The sequence below is a fragment of the Electrophorus electricus genome, chromosome 1, assembly GCF_041902795.1.
Source record: "Electrophorus electricus isolate QZ-2024a chromosome 1, ASM4190279v1, whole genome shotgun sequence".
NCBI classification, from domain to species: Eukaryota; Metazoa; Chordata; class Actinopteri; order Gymnotiformes; family Gymnotidae; genus Electrophorus; species Electrophorus electricus.
The window spans coordinates 8,588,965-8,603,720 of record NC_137497.1 but is presented as its reverse complement, the minus strand read 5'-3'; the positions used below and the strand labels follow the sequence as shown (position 1 = coordinate 8,603,720).

Below are 14,756 nucleotides of genomic sequence, written 5' to 3'. Positions count from 1 at the left end.
TGGGTATAATTGGTTGTTCACTAATGTGATTTATTTTCACTATTCAATATCATCAGGAGGAGGAGTGAGAGAGCAGCAAATCCAGCACCCAGCTGTGTGTCTATGAAGAGTGATGTGTCCATGAATGAGCCTCTTGTATTCAGCAGTGGACCTGTGACCTCAGTCCTACGGTGAGTGACACATTACACACTCAGATTCTTTCATAATTGGGGTAGATTTGTTCCTCCCAGTGTGTGAGGGATTGAAGTTCCCCCAATAATACAACAATAATACCCCAGTAAACAATAGCACTATTCTACAGCTCAAACTAATAAGGTTGGACCAGACAAGTGGCTGAGGGATTTCTGGCCCTTAAACATCCCTTCACTGCTGAACTCTTCTGATTGTTTTTACTATTAAAGAGAAAAAACACCTGTTATGTCTCCACCAATCACTACCTTCACTCTCATCACTCCTCATCACTTCCTTCAATCCCATCACTCCCCATCACTCCCCATCACTCCCATCACTCCATCACTCCTCACTCCTTTTTCCCAGTAGTGTAGGGGGTAGAACAGTGTGGTCTTGCTCACCCACTCCTTCACTCCCACCACTCCCATCACTCCCTTCACTCCTTCACTCCTCTTCACTCTCCATCACTCCTTCACTCCCATCACTCCTTCACTCCTCACTCCTTCTTCCCAGTAGTGTAGGGGGTAGAACAGTGTGGTCTTGCTCACCCACTCCTTCAGGTCAAACCCTCTCAGTTGTTGGTTTCCTGTTCAGTTGTGTTTTACCTCTTTTGTCCCCTTCCCTGTCCAACCTCATATGTGTTTGGGTCCATCTAGGAGGTCCTGCTTACCTGAACAGGTGGGACAGTCCAGTTCTGTGATACTGACACTATAGTAAAGCAATAGTGGTGGTTCTGGTCTCATTAGTTTTAGAAACTGTTACATGCAGGTGGATGAGACGTCAGGATACAATTGCTGAGGACATTTATTAGACCAACTGGGGTAAAAAGAACCGCACAGGACACAGACAGACTGGGGTAATAAAGAACCACACAGGAGACAGACAGACTGGGGTAATAAATAACCGCACAGGACACAGACAGACTGGGGTAATAGAGAACCACACAGGACACAGATAGACTGGGGTAATAAATAACCACACAGGACACAGACAGACTGGGGTAATAAATAACCACACAGGACACAGACAGACTGGGGTAATAGAGAACCACACAGGACACAAACAGAGTGGGGTAATAAAGAACCACACAGGAGACAGATAGACTGGGGTAATAAAGAACCACACAGGACACAGACAGACTGGGGTAATAAAGAACCACACAGGACACAGACAGACTAGGGTAATAAAGAACCACACAGGACACAGACAGACTGGGGTAATAAAGAACCACACAGGACACAGACAGACTGGAGTAATAAAAAAACCACACAGGACACAGACAGACTGGGGTAATAAAGAACCACACAGGACACAGACAGACTGGGGTAATAAAGAATCACACAGGTCACAGACAGACTGGGGTAATAAAGAACCACACAAGACACAGACCGAATGGGGTAATAAAGAACCACACAGGACACAGACCAAATGGGGTAATGGAGAACCACACAGGACACAGACAGACTGGGGTAATAAAGAACCGCACAGGACGCAAACAGACTGGGGTAATAAAGAACCACACAGGACACAGACAGACTGGGGTAATAAAGACGTTGCAGAAAGGGTAAGTTTAGCTAGTATCCCATATCAGTTAACTCCAGCCAGGCATGTAACTTTGCTGTGGAGTCTGTGGTACTGGAGACCCCCAGCCATACCACACAATGTCAGAGGGAAGAAACATTCCTTCACCTTTCTAACCACAAAGATGGTACAGCCTCACTGACACAATCTGCAAGAATCATTTCCCATCTCCTACTGTTCAAAACCATCACAAAAGAAGAAGTCAAAAAATGTTTTTAAAGAATGATTTGATCTTTAGAAACCCTAATATCTGTCATATATGTGGGCAGTTTTTGGCTTTAAAAGAAAAATAAATCGTAACTACCAAACTGAAAGATTATTGGACACAGTAGGGAACAAATCACAAGTGATGAAAGATGAGTTAAATTGGCTTAGAGAAGTTAAAGCTTTACTTGTTAATAAAGTTGTTAGAGGTTCATGGTCTGAGCAGTGTGCAGTGGTGTGACTGACTCCCCTCACCTCCTGACTCTCTCTGGGTCTGATCTGATGTCTGATTGATGTGTGACTGATTCCCAGTACAGCGACACAGAGATTCTGCACCAGGGCAACATGGAAATAAACGAAACATGTTTTAATACTGTAAACAGGTTTCATGATGTGTATCATACGAAAACAACATTTAAAGTATTCATAAATGATCCGCAGCTGATCTCAGACCTGTGTTGGTTTTGTAGCACCACAGCAGGTTCAGTAAAATGAGGAACAGGACCAAACTCTGTCCCACAGCCAAACCAACCAAGAGAGGAGGAATCACCAGCTGATCTCATGGGAACTGAACAAAGCACATGAATCACAAAATTATTTCTTACATGTTTGATCTATGCTGTCTTTTAAGTTGGTTGTTAAGAAACATTTAAATTCACTTTTTTCTGACCCCTGAGACCCAGCTGTGTGGTGACTCTCCTCTCTCTGGGTGTTTACAGTAGTAGACACCCTCATCTGACTTTGAGACAGTATGGATGGTCATTTCTCCTGCAGTCTGGGTCTGGATGAGTGATCCATCTTTATATAAATCAGATCTGAGGTGTGATGTGATAGTGGGGTGAAGTAAACAGTGTAGAGTCAGAGGATCTCCCTCAGTCACAGGATGGACAAACTCTCTAGAATCACACCACCATCTAGACCAGAGAAAACACTTTACTCATCTGTTACCGAGAGAAGGATTCCAGCATGAACACTGAATATTGCATAACAGGTTTGGGACACAGAATATAAATACAATACACCCAATCTTTGGAAAGTAGAATAATGTCACACACACACACACACACACACACACACACATACAGAGAACTGTTAGAGTAACAGCTTTCTTTATGAACCCTCACCCTGGTTCTTGGTTAGTATCTGATAGTTCTAATAGTGTCCACCATGGACACATCCTGTCAGGACGCTTCACCCCGATTATCCTGCCTGCTGCCCCATAGCCGCTCTGTTACACCTCTCTCTCTCTCTCTCTCTCTCTCTCTCTCTCTCTCTCTCTCTCTCTCTCTCTCTCTCTCTCTCTCTCTCTGTTCTGGTGCCCTCTGTTCTGTGTGGATGGGGTGCATATAATTGTTTGTTCCAGTGTTCATTTTCTTGTGTTCATTTCCCAGTAACTGGTGAAGCACCATTCACATAAACATTATTCTACATCACCAGAGTGAGGGCCAGGGGAAGCTTCTCTGGTTATTCTGCTGTACTGTCAGTACAGTGTTTGGGTTGAAGCCATGTATCACATCATCATCAGCATCATGTACACAACCATGAATTTCACTTGGATTCATGTTTATAAACTGTAGATTATCCATTAAAGTATTTGTTTTGTTTGTCCACAGTGGCCAGAAGAAGCATGAAAACATTTATAAAGAAAAGCTGGAGTCAGTGTTCAAGGTGTGTAAGTGTGTGTGTGTGTGTGTGTGTGAGTGTGAGTGTGAGTGTGTGTGTGAGTGTGTGTGTGTGTGTGTGTGTGTGTGCGCGTGTGTGTGTGTGCGCGTGTGTGTGTGTGTGTGTGTATGTGTATATATATATGTGTGTGTATATGTGTGTGTGTGTGTGTGTGTGTGTGTGTGTGTGTGTGAGTGTGTGTGTGTGTGTGTGTAAGTGTGTGTGTGTGTGTGTGTGTGTGTGTGTGTGTGTGTGTGTGTGTGTGTGTGTGTGTGTGTGAGGGGGAAGGGTCTTTATCATTAGAGTGTGTTTGGATCACAGATCATGATGATACTCTGTGGTTTACTGGTTCATGTTTTACTTTAATGGCTTTTTGTAATTTAACTGATAATGAACGAAACTCAAACTTCACAAACTACTATTATAACTTTATAAAATGAACTAATATTTAAACTTTAAGATACAGCTCAGTTAATGTGATGCTTATGTTCTTTTATAAACCATAATGTCCACATGACCACCCAATCCCCCTCAGTTCAGTCCTCTCTTCTGTTTAATGGATTATTATGTGTTAAAAAGATCTGTATATAACACTAGTCTTACTGATACTGTTTATTCAGGAGCTGGAGGACAAAATCATCTCTCTGGTGAAGAATGAGCTGAAGAGATTTAAGAATCTACTGAGCTCAGATTACCCAGCATGCACTGAGAGACAGGTGGAGGATGAGGAGGATCAGAGCAGTGTCAGAGAGGGGGCGCTGGAGATCACACTGCACGTCCTGAGGAAAATGAACCAGACAAACCTTGCTAACACACTACTGAGCAGTAAGAGTTTTGGGTCATGACATTATTACATTTAGCAGGTGCTTTTAATGAAGGAAAATAAATACTTACAATTGTGAGTACAATTCAAGCAATTGAGGGTTAATGGTCTTGCTCATGTGCCCAACAGTGGCAACTTTGTAGTGGTGGGGCTTGAACTGACAACCTTCTGATTGTTAGTCCAGTACATTAACTGCTGGACTATGTGTCATGTGTTTGCAGAATGCTGACGTTTTGCGGATACATTGTTATTCTTTAGGGCTGAGATTTAATTTGACCAATGAGATTTGACCACAAATCACTGGCAGATGTAAAAAAATTTTTTTCTATGTCCACATACACCCCCCCCCCCCCCCAAGTATCCAAGTATATGTTCATGAATGAATCATATGAGAGTTTGGATACAATTGCAATCAAGTTTACTCACGTGGAATAGTTCAAGTGGTCAGACACTATTTAATGTTAAAAGCATCACTTAAAATAAAGTGTCACTTTATTCTTTGGAACTGAGATTGGAACACAGGTCCTATCTCACAGATCACAGGTTGTTTCCCCCCACACTCCTTGTGTGTGTGGTGGAACCTCAGCTGATTTCTAACTACTGACCATTCAGTGCTATTGATAACCAGTAAATATTATCAACAAAATAATGTATAATACAATGTCCATTGAAATCTTGAAATCTAAGGCTGTCAGTCCCTGAATTGACTAAGATTTACCACTGGATGTTTCATGCCCAATCTAGCAGGAATAAACAATCTATTTATAATAATCTGTTTATCTCTTTTCCTGTAACTCCTGTAATGAGTCTTTTATGAATGAATCTGAATCTAAAAGAGATTAGCATGTGTTCTGTTGTCTTCCTCTTTTATCAGAACTGGCCCCTGGTTGCCACAGAAAGCTCAAATCCAAACTGAGGGAAAAATGTCAGAGGATTCATGAAGGAATCTCACAGCAGGGAACCACAGCACTTCTGAATGAGATCTACACTGAGCTCTACATCACAGAGGGAGGGAGTGGAGAGGTCAGTAATGAGCATGAGGTGAGACAGATTGAGACAGCATCCAGGAGACCAGCAACACAGGAGATACCCATCAAATGCAGTGACATCTTTAGACCCTTACCAGGACAAGACAAAGCCATCAGAACTGTGCTGACTAAAGGAGTGGCTGGAATTGGCAAAACGGTCTCTGTGCAGAAGTTCATACTGGACTGGTCTGAAGGAAATGTAAATCAGGATGTTCTCTTAATATTCCCACTTCCTTTTAGGGAGCTGAATTTGCTGAAGGAAAAAAAGTTCAGTCTGGTGGAGCTTCTTCATTGCTTTTTCCCAGAAACATGTGAATTAAAACCTAAACATTATACCAGCTACAAAATTCTGTTCATCTTTGATGGTCTGGATGAGTGTAGACTTCCTCTAGATTTCCAGAACAATGAGAGATTGAGGGATGTAACAGAATCAACCTCAGTGGATGTGCTGCTGACAAACCTCATCAAGGGGAATCTGCTTCCCTCTGCTCTCCTCTGGATAACCTCTCGACCAGCAGCAGCCAATCAGATCCCTCCTGAGTGTGTTGACCAGGTAACAGAGGTAAGAGGGTTCAGTGAACCACAGAAAGAGGAATATTTCAGGAAGAGAATCAGTGATCAGGGCCTGGCCAATAGAATCATCACACACATGAAGTCGTCAAAAAGCCTCTACATCATGTGCCACATTCCAGTCTTCTGTTGGATTGCAGCCACTGTTTTAGCGAGAATGTTGGGTGAAGCAGAGAGTGGAGAGATCCCCAACACTCTGACTCAGATGTTCACACACTTCCTGATCTTTCAGCTCAGACACAAGGATCAAAAGTATGGACAAAGTATGAAAGGACAAAAACGTCCCACTTACCCACGTCACATGAGAGAACATGTTTTGGCACTGGGAAAACTGGCTTTCCAACAGCTAGAAAAAGGCAACCTGATCTTCTATGAGGAAGACCTGAGAAACAGTGGCATAGATGTCAGAGAAATGACAGTGTATTCAGGAATGTGCACTCAGATTTTCAGAGAGGAGTTTGAGCTACAGCTGGGGAAGGTGTTCAGCTTTGTACATCTGAGTGTTCAGGAGTTTCTGGCTGCTTTATATGTGTTTATTTCCTTCATCTCCACCAACACCAATGTGCTACAACAGAAACACCCTGGATATTTCAGTATTTTCAAAACCCCAATGTCTGTCTTCCTCAACAGTGCAGTGGACAAGGCCTTAACGAGTCAAAATGGACACCTGGACCTTTTCCTTCGCTTCCTTCTGGGTCTCTCACTGGAGTCCAATCAGACTCTCTTACGAGGCCTACTGACACAGACAGGAAGCAGCTCTCACAGCAAAGAGGAAACAGTCAAGTACATCAAGGACAAGATCAGTGACAGTCCCTCTACAGAGAAATCCATCAATCTGTTCCACTGTCTGAATGAACTGAATGATCATTCTCTAGTGCAGGAAGTCCAAACATACCTGAGCAGAGGAGGTAACAGTAGTCTCCATGGAGCCAGACTGTCTCCTGCTCAGTGGTCAGCTCTGGTGTTTGTGTTGCTGAACTCTGAAGAGGAGCTGGATGAGTTTGACCTGAGGAAATATGACCCATCAGAGGAATGTCTACTGAGACTGCTGCCAATGGTCAAAGCATCCAGAAAAGCCATGTGAGTATTTTCATTTAGAGATGAACTGTGGGTGTAGCAGGCAGTGGATGTTCTTGACTCAGAAGGTCTTCTGTGAAAAATGAAAAGGAGAGTGAGAGAGAACATTAGAGAGAGAGCAGGATAGAGAGATCCTACATTAAAGCACATGTAGGTGATTGAAGGCTCCAACACCAGGTGCTTAAGTTAAACCATAAAGTTGTGGAACATTGGAATGTAGTAACACTGTCCAGTGATTCATTAGTCTAAATGTATTAATGATGGTGAAATGATATTTGATGTCATGGGTAGTTGTGTGTCTGTGTGTTGAGAATGGTCCTACATTTAAAACAGTGGTCAACAGTGTTTATAGTTCACACTCTTAGTGAAACAGACAGAAAATGTGCTGCGGTGTAACATACAGAAGTGTTCAAGTATGAACTATCAGTGTGTACACACGCATGCATGCATGCACACACACACACACACACCACACCACACAGTGTAACATACAAAAGGGTTTAAATATGAACTATCAGTTCAGCTTTTTGACCAACATTACAGTTCAACCACTACTGACCAATACAGAGAAAAATGTATAAGGATGAGCATGACCAGTGTGTACACACGTGTACACATGTGCACACACACACACACACACACACACACACACACACACATACATACATACATACATACATACATACATGTATATATTTCACACTGATGGCAGTTTTCAAACTTTATCATGGGTTTTCTTTAGAGCCGATGATGGTGATTGGGGACATTAGAAAGGTGTAGGTGTTAATATGACTACATGCAGTGAGTCTCCCAGAAGCTAATGCTGTTACTACTGTCACTCACCTAAAACTGTAGCAGGCTACTACTGTTTCTCACATACAGTGGGACCAATATCTCAGACCACTAGTGAAAATGATTGTTTTGCATTTCTCTCAAGTTTAATACAATGCTTTTCTTTACAAATCATATAATCAGCATAAATTGTCTGATCAGTTTAAAGTTTTTTCTTGAATTTCAGAAAGTTTTAGTATTTGGCTCTACTCCAATGCATGTAAGCACAGTTGTGAAACTGACCGTATCAGTTCTTTTGTACAAAAAGTTAGTTGTCCTTGAGTCCTCACACAAGCAATGTAGAAGAGAGTCAAAGTTCTGATCCAATTGAAACATGTGAACCATCCTCCTCTCCCCAGTATTTTAGGGCACACATACAGTCCATGAAGGACAAACTCCAGGGACACATTTCATGTCAACAGCAGACATGAGATAGTTGCCTCACACACTTAACTGACTGATGGGTTCTGCCTCACACACACTTAACTGACTGATGGGTTCTGCCTCACACACACTTAACTGACTGATGGGACTGCCTCACACACACTTAACTGACTGATGGGGTCTGCATCACACACACCTGACTGACTGATGGGGTCTGCCTCACACACACCTGACTGACTGATGGGGTCTGCCTCACACACACCTGACTGACTGATGGGGTCTGCCTCTCACACACCTGACTGACTGACTGACTGGGGTCTGCTTCACACACACCTGACTGACTGACTTGGGTCTGCCTCACACACACCTGACTGACTGATGGGGTCCGTGACTCAGCTATTAAGCCTCCAGGATTCTCGGTGCACCACAAAGACAGAACTCAGGACCTCACTGGGAAAAGCAAAGGCAGAGGAGAATGTTTCATGATCAGTGACTCATAGTGTGAGCAAAGGAATGTAAACACTAATAAAAGATTCTGCTCTCTGAATTCTGTTATTCCTCCATAATCACTACTGCAGTGTTCATCCCACCATCATTACTACTGCAGTGTTCATACACTAATATTCACTACTGCAATGTTCATTCCTCCATAATCAATACTACAGTGTTCATTACTCCATAATCACTAATGCAGTGTTTATTCCTCCATAATCACTACTGCAGTGTTTGTTCCTCCATACTCACTACTCTGCATGTCTTCCAACAATATTTTCTGTTTCTATATTAGTGTATTTGTATTTGTGAAACATTGAATGAGATCTATGTTGTTCTGTTTCCTGTTATGGTGTTAGGGGTGGGATATTTTGATATTTGGACTCTGATTATGGTAACTGCCATTCACTGATTTATGAACCAACCATCCATTATTTGGTCACCTGTCTTAGGTTGCTAATGAATGTTATTTGTCATGTCTTTGTCCATTTTGTCTTTGATGAAGACACAGTAGTGTTGAAATGTTGCTGTGTTTGTCAAATTATAAGGCTGAAAATGTATCAGTGTGTCCCAGACCTTTCAAGCTCTTCTTTACATTTTTATTAGCAGTTCGGATCTTTTAATTCATCATCCTCTGACTGAACTACATTATTTACTGTATTTACTCTTTTACAGACTATCTGGCTGTGGTCTCACGGAAGAGTCTTGCAAATCTCTCACATCAGTTCTACAAACAGAAAACTCACTGAGAGAGCTGGAGATGAATAATAATGACCTGCAGAATTCAGGAGTGGAGCAGCTCTGTGCTGGACTGAAGAGTTCACACTGTAAACTGGAGATTCTCAGGTGAGTTTCTGTGACTATTTTTGAATGTAAATAAAGAGCCATTTTAAAAAGGTCAGTGTCAACTCCCTTATAGTACAGTATTAAACAAACATTGCCAGGCAATGCAATGCAAGGAAATATACACTTTTATATTATAAAGTTATCTTCTTTAAATATTTCTAAATAGAGTTTTCTGTTGAAACCTCAGTACATTTCATTAAATGACCACACTGTGGAGACAAAGAGTTACATTTGTGATGCATGAGCACATTTTCAAGTCTAGAAGAGAAATATAACATTGTAAAGAGGAGACACAGATGAGTCCTTGTCCACACGTACAGGTGTATTTATTACAATGCTGCTTCAACTAGGCGCTTTGGCATTTTCTCCACAAGCTGCATTTATGGTCACCTGAGAGCAGAAATTTTGCAAAATGTCTTACAGGATGAATATATTCAGAAACTCCCAACAACAGCGTGGTAAAATGAAGTGTTCTAATGTAAGATTTTCACTGAGTGATTTTATCTAGTTTATGTATGAAAACAATGTAAACATCAGTCATTCTAATCTCTCTGCAAATACAAGCCCTTAAAATCTTAATTAAAACATTTAAAGCTGAACCATTGAGGTTCTGGACACATTACAGGACACTTTTACAATCACACGATTCCCTTGCGTTTATGGGTGGGAGACCCTGTTCTCATTATGATCTACACGGTGTGTTCAACACATGTTGAGATGAGCTGAACTGACCGCCGGGCTGGAGGAAAGAACTCAACAAGTTAATATTCATTCAATAGACCTGAAAGGTTTATTGGTTATTCCTTAAGATAAACCTGTGATCTCCCTCCACGGGTGTTTTTATGAAACATGTAGCTGGCTAATATTAGTAAACTTAAGCTTGCCAAGTTACAGTATATTGTTGGTTACTACACCTAGATACCTCACGCTAGCGTCATATTAGCCTGACTTAGGAGTGAATGTTGGCTGCTAATTTTTTCATCAAGCCAGAGACATCAAACTAAAATAGAACAATGATGGTAGATGACGTGGAGTCAGCAGAGGGAGAAACTGAGCAGACAGCTGACAGTAAACTCAGGACATCTGAACACAGTAGTGAAGAACAATGTTCAGCACTGGACGAGTGAACCTGTGGACTTAATTACAAGAGAGAAAGAAAGACACACAAGACACAGTAATCAGTAATCAGGAGATTAGGAGGAGAGAAGGAGTGAAGTGCGTGTGTGCGTGTGTGCGCGTGTGTGCGTGTGTGTGTGTGTGTGTGTGTGTGTGTGTGCGCTGGGTGCCTGATGTACTGTAACAAAGCTAATGAGGCTAATGTTAGCTTCCTTAAATCTAAGGAAATTGCTAGAATATAAAATACTCCTGCTTGTTTGTTTTCAGTTAGTATAGAGAGACAGAAAGCAACCAGGATGAAGAGAAAGAGTAATGCTATTGCCATGGCAACCTTCTTTAGTAAGAAGACAGCAGGAGAGAGAAAAGACAGAAGAACTTGATGGTGAAAGTGTCCAGGAGGAGGACATGGAAGAGAGTGAACACAGCAGACAGAGACAGAAGAGCCAGCTGTGTCCACTCTCACTGTAGCCCCACAGCTCTGCTGTAGTGTCAGCTGTGTCCGCTCTCACTGTAGCCCCACAGCTCTGCTGTAGTGTCAGCTGTGTCCGCTCTCACTGTAGCCCCACAGCTCTGCTGTAGTGTCAGCTGTGTCCGCTCTCACTGTAGCCCCACAGCTCTGCTGTAGTGTCAGCTGTGTCCGCTCTCACTGTAGCCCCACAGCTCTGCTGTAGTGTCAGCTGTGTCCGCTCTCACTGTAGCCCCACAGCTCTGCTGTAGTGTCAGCTGTGTCCGCTCTCACTGTAGCCCCACAGCTCTGCTGTAGTGTCAGCTGTGTCCGCTCTCACTGTAGCCCCACAGCTCTGCTGTAGTGTCAGCTGTGTCCGCTCTCACTGTAGCCCCACAGCTCTGCTGTAGTGTCAGCTGTGTCCGCTCTCACTGTAGCCCCACAGCTCTGCTGTAGTGTCAGCTGTGTCCGCTCTCACTGTAGCCCCACAGCTCTGCTGTAGTGTCAGCTGTGTCCGCTCTCACTGTAGCCCCACAGGTCTGCTGTAGTGTCAGCTGTGTCCGCTCTCACTGTAGCCCCACAGGTCTGCTGTAGTGTCGGCTGTGTCCACTCTCACTGTAGCTCCACAGGTCTGCTGACTTTAGTTGTTTTTTTGTGTTAATGTAAATGGTTGATTTTAGTGAATAAATTAGTTGTATGAAGTAGCGAGTGTGTGTGTGTGTGTGTGTGTGCGCGTGTGTGTGTGTGTGTGTGTGTGTGTGTGTGGTGTTTTGTAATTACATCAGAACTTTAGATCAGACATTTCTGCACCCATAATTCATCATTTGATACTACATAATTCAGATACACTGAGAATTATAACCACACATAGAAATATAATCACACGTAGAATTATAATCACATGCAGAATTATAACCAAATGTAGCAATATAACTACATGTAGAAATATAACCATTTGTAGAATTATAACTAAATGTAGAATTATAACTACAAGTAGAATTTTTGGAATCTTGAAATACAACCTTTTTCGAGGGGATGAATCAAAGAATGGAAGATACTTGTAAGTGATATAAAATATTAAGTGCTGGAAAAGAAATGAAACCTTTCTCAGGTAATAATATTTATGTTTATGTAACCCACACCCTTGATATATTGGTGATGATTCATTCAAATTGTAATCTTATGGGTTAATTAATGATACCCTGACTGACCTCATGTGAATATCATAATCTGGTAAGGAATTAAACAGTATGTAGTTTATTACACACTATAATAGTGGTTTTACCACTGTATTAACTTGTGTACCCTGAAATTCCTTTGTGCTGTGAAGCCATTTTAATGTGTCACCACAAGATGTTCACTGGTCCCATCTGTCCCCCCAATAAATATGTTCTGCAGGCCTCAACTGGACATTTGGTGCTAAAATTATTTGCCAGCCAGTAAACCAGAGCTCACACTGTTTAGATCAGGACAAATATAACTACTTTTATACACAGTAAACCAGACCTCACACTGGTTAGTTCAGGACCAATATGACTACTGTTTATACACAGTAAACCAGACCTCACATTGTTTAGTTCAGGACCAATATAACTACTTGTTTGAAATCTTATTTATTATACAGATTGACACAAGTATGTTTCATTTACTGTTTATAATGCTTCACCTCAACTGAAACTTGTGTGTGTGTGTGTGTGTGTGTGAGAGAGAGAGAGTTACAGAACTATTATCTGTTTTTGTGTATGTGTGTGTCAGAGAGGGAGAGAGAGACAGAACTATTGTGTGTGTGTGTGTGAGAGAGAGAGAGAGAGAGTTACAGAACTATTATCTGTGAGTGTGTGTGTGTGTGTGTGAGAAATAGAGAGAGAGAGAGAGAGAGACAGAATATTTCTGTCTGTTAGAGAGAAAGAACTATTATCTGTGTGTGTGAGAGAGAAGCAGAACTGACTGACTGATGGGGTCTGCCTCACACACACCTGACTGACAGATGGAGTCTGCCTCACACACACCTGACATACTGATGGGGTCTGCCTCACACACACTTTACTGACTGATGGGGTCTGCCTCACACACACCTGACTAACTGATGGGGTCTGCCTCACACACACCTGACTGACTGATGGGGTCCCTGACTCAGCTATTAAGCCTCCAGGATTCTTGGTGCACCACACAGACAGAACTCAGGACCTCACTGGGAAAAGCAAAGGCAGAGGAGAATGTTTCATGATCAGTGACTCAAAGTGTGAGCACAGGAATGTAAACACTAGTAAAAGATTATGCTGTCTGCATTCTGTCCATTCCTCCATAATCACTAATTCAGTGTTCATCCCACCATCATTACAACTGCAGCGTTCATAGACTAATATTCACTACTGCAATGTTCATTCCTCCATAATCTCTACTGCGGTGTTTATTCCTCCATTATCACTACTGCAGTGTTTATTCTTCCATAATCAATACTGCAGTGTTTATTCCTCCAATATCACTACTGCAGTGTTTATTCCTCCATAATCACTACTCTGCATGTCTTCCAACAATATTTTCTGTTTGTATATTAATGTGTTTGTATTTGTGAAACATTGAATGAGATCTATGTTGTTCTGTTTCCTGTTATGGTGTTAGGGGTGGGATATTTTGATATTTGGACTCTGATAATGGTAACTGCCATTCACTGACTTATGAACCAACCATCCATTATTTGGTCACCTGTCTTAGGTTGCTAATGAATGTTATTTGTCATGTCTTTGTCCATTTTGTCTTTGATGAAGACACGGTACTGTTGAAATGTTGCTGTGTTTGTCAAATTAAAAGGCTGAAAATGTATCAGTGTGTTCCAGACCTTTCGAGCTCTTCTTTACATTTTTATTAGCAGTTCAGATCTTTTAATTCATCATCCTCTGACTGAACTACATGATTTACTGTATTTACTCTTTTACAGACTATCTGGCTGTGGTCTCAATGAAGAGTCTTGCAAATCTCTCACATCAGTTCTACAAACAGAAAACTCACTGAGAGAGCTGGAGATGAATAATAATGACCTGCAGAATTCAGGAGTGGAGCAGCTCTGTGCTGGACTGAAGAGTTCACACTGTAAACTGGAGATTCTCAGGTGAGTTTCTGTGACTATTTTTGAATGTAAATAAAGAGGCATTTTAAAAAGGTCAGTGTCAGCTCCCTTATAGTACAGTATTAAACAAACATTGTCAGGCAAGGCAATGCAAGGAAATATACACTTTAATATTACATTATAAAGTTCTCTTCTTTAAATATTTCTAAATATAGTTTTCTGTTGAAACCTTAGTACATTTCATTAAATGACCACACTGTGGAGACAAAGAGTTACATTTGTGATGCATGAGCAGATTTTCAAGTCTAGAAGAGAAATATAACATTGTAAAGAGAAGACCCAGATGAGTCCTTGTCCACATGTACAGGTGTATTTATTACAATGCTGCTTCAACTAGGCGCTTTGGCATTTTCTCCACAAGCTGCATTTTTGGTCACCTGAGAGCAGAAATTTTGCGAA

At 41.7% G+C, this 14,756-nt stretch overlaps 1 protein-coding gene across 3 annotated transcripts in view; it reads left to right on the top strand.

The window, feature by feature from the left end:
- LOC145656998 (NACHT, LRR and PYD domains-containing protein 3-like) overlaps nucleotides 1–14,756 on the top strand; it is a 69,087-nt gene that overhangs the window by 10,136 nt on the left and 44,195 nt on the right. For all 3 annotated transcript variants that reach the window (XM_081711048.1, XM_081711055.1, XM_081711052.1), the window contains exons 5-10: nucleotides 57–170; nucleotides 3,570–3,624; nucleotides 4,239–4,443; nucleotides 5,316–7,119; nucleotides 9,499–9,669; nucleotides 14,169–14,339. In XM_081711048.1, coding sequence (XP_081567174.1) covers nucleotides 57–170; nucleotides 3,570–3,624; nucleotides 4,239–4,443; nucleotides 5,316–7,119; nucleotides 9,499–9,669; nucleotides 14,169–14,339 — 2,520 coding nt within the window. The remainder of the gene's footprint in view (nucleotides 1–56; nucleotides 171–3,569; nucleotides 3,625–4,238; nucleotides 4,444–5,315; nucleotides 7,120–9,498; nucleotides 9,670–14,168; nucleotides 14,340–14,756) is intronic.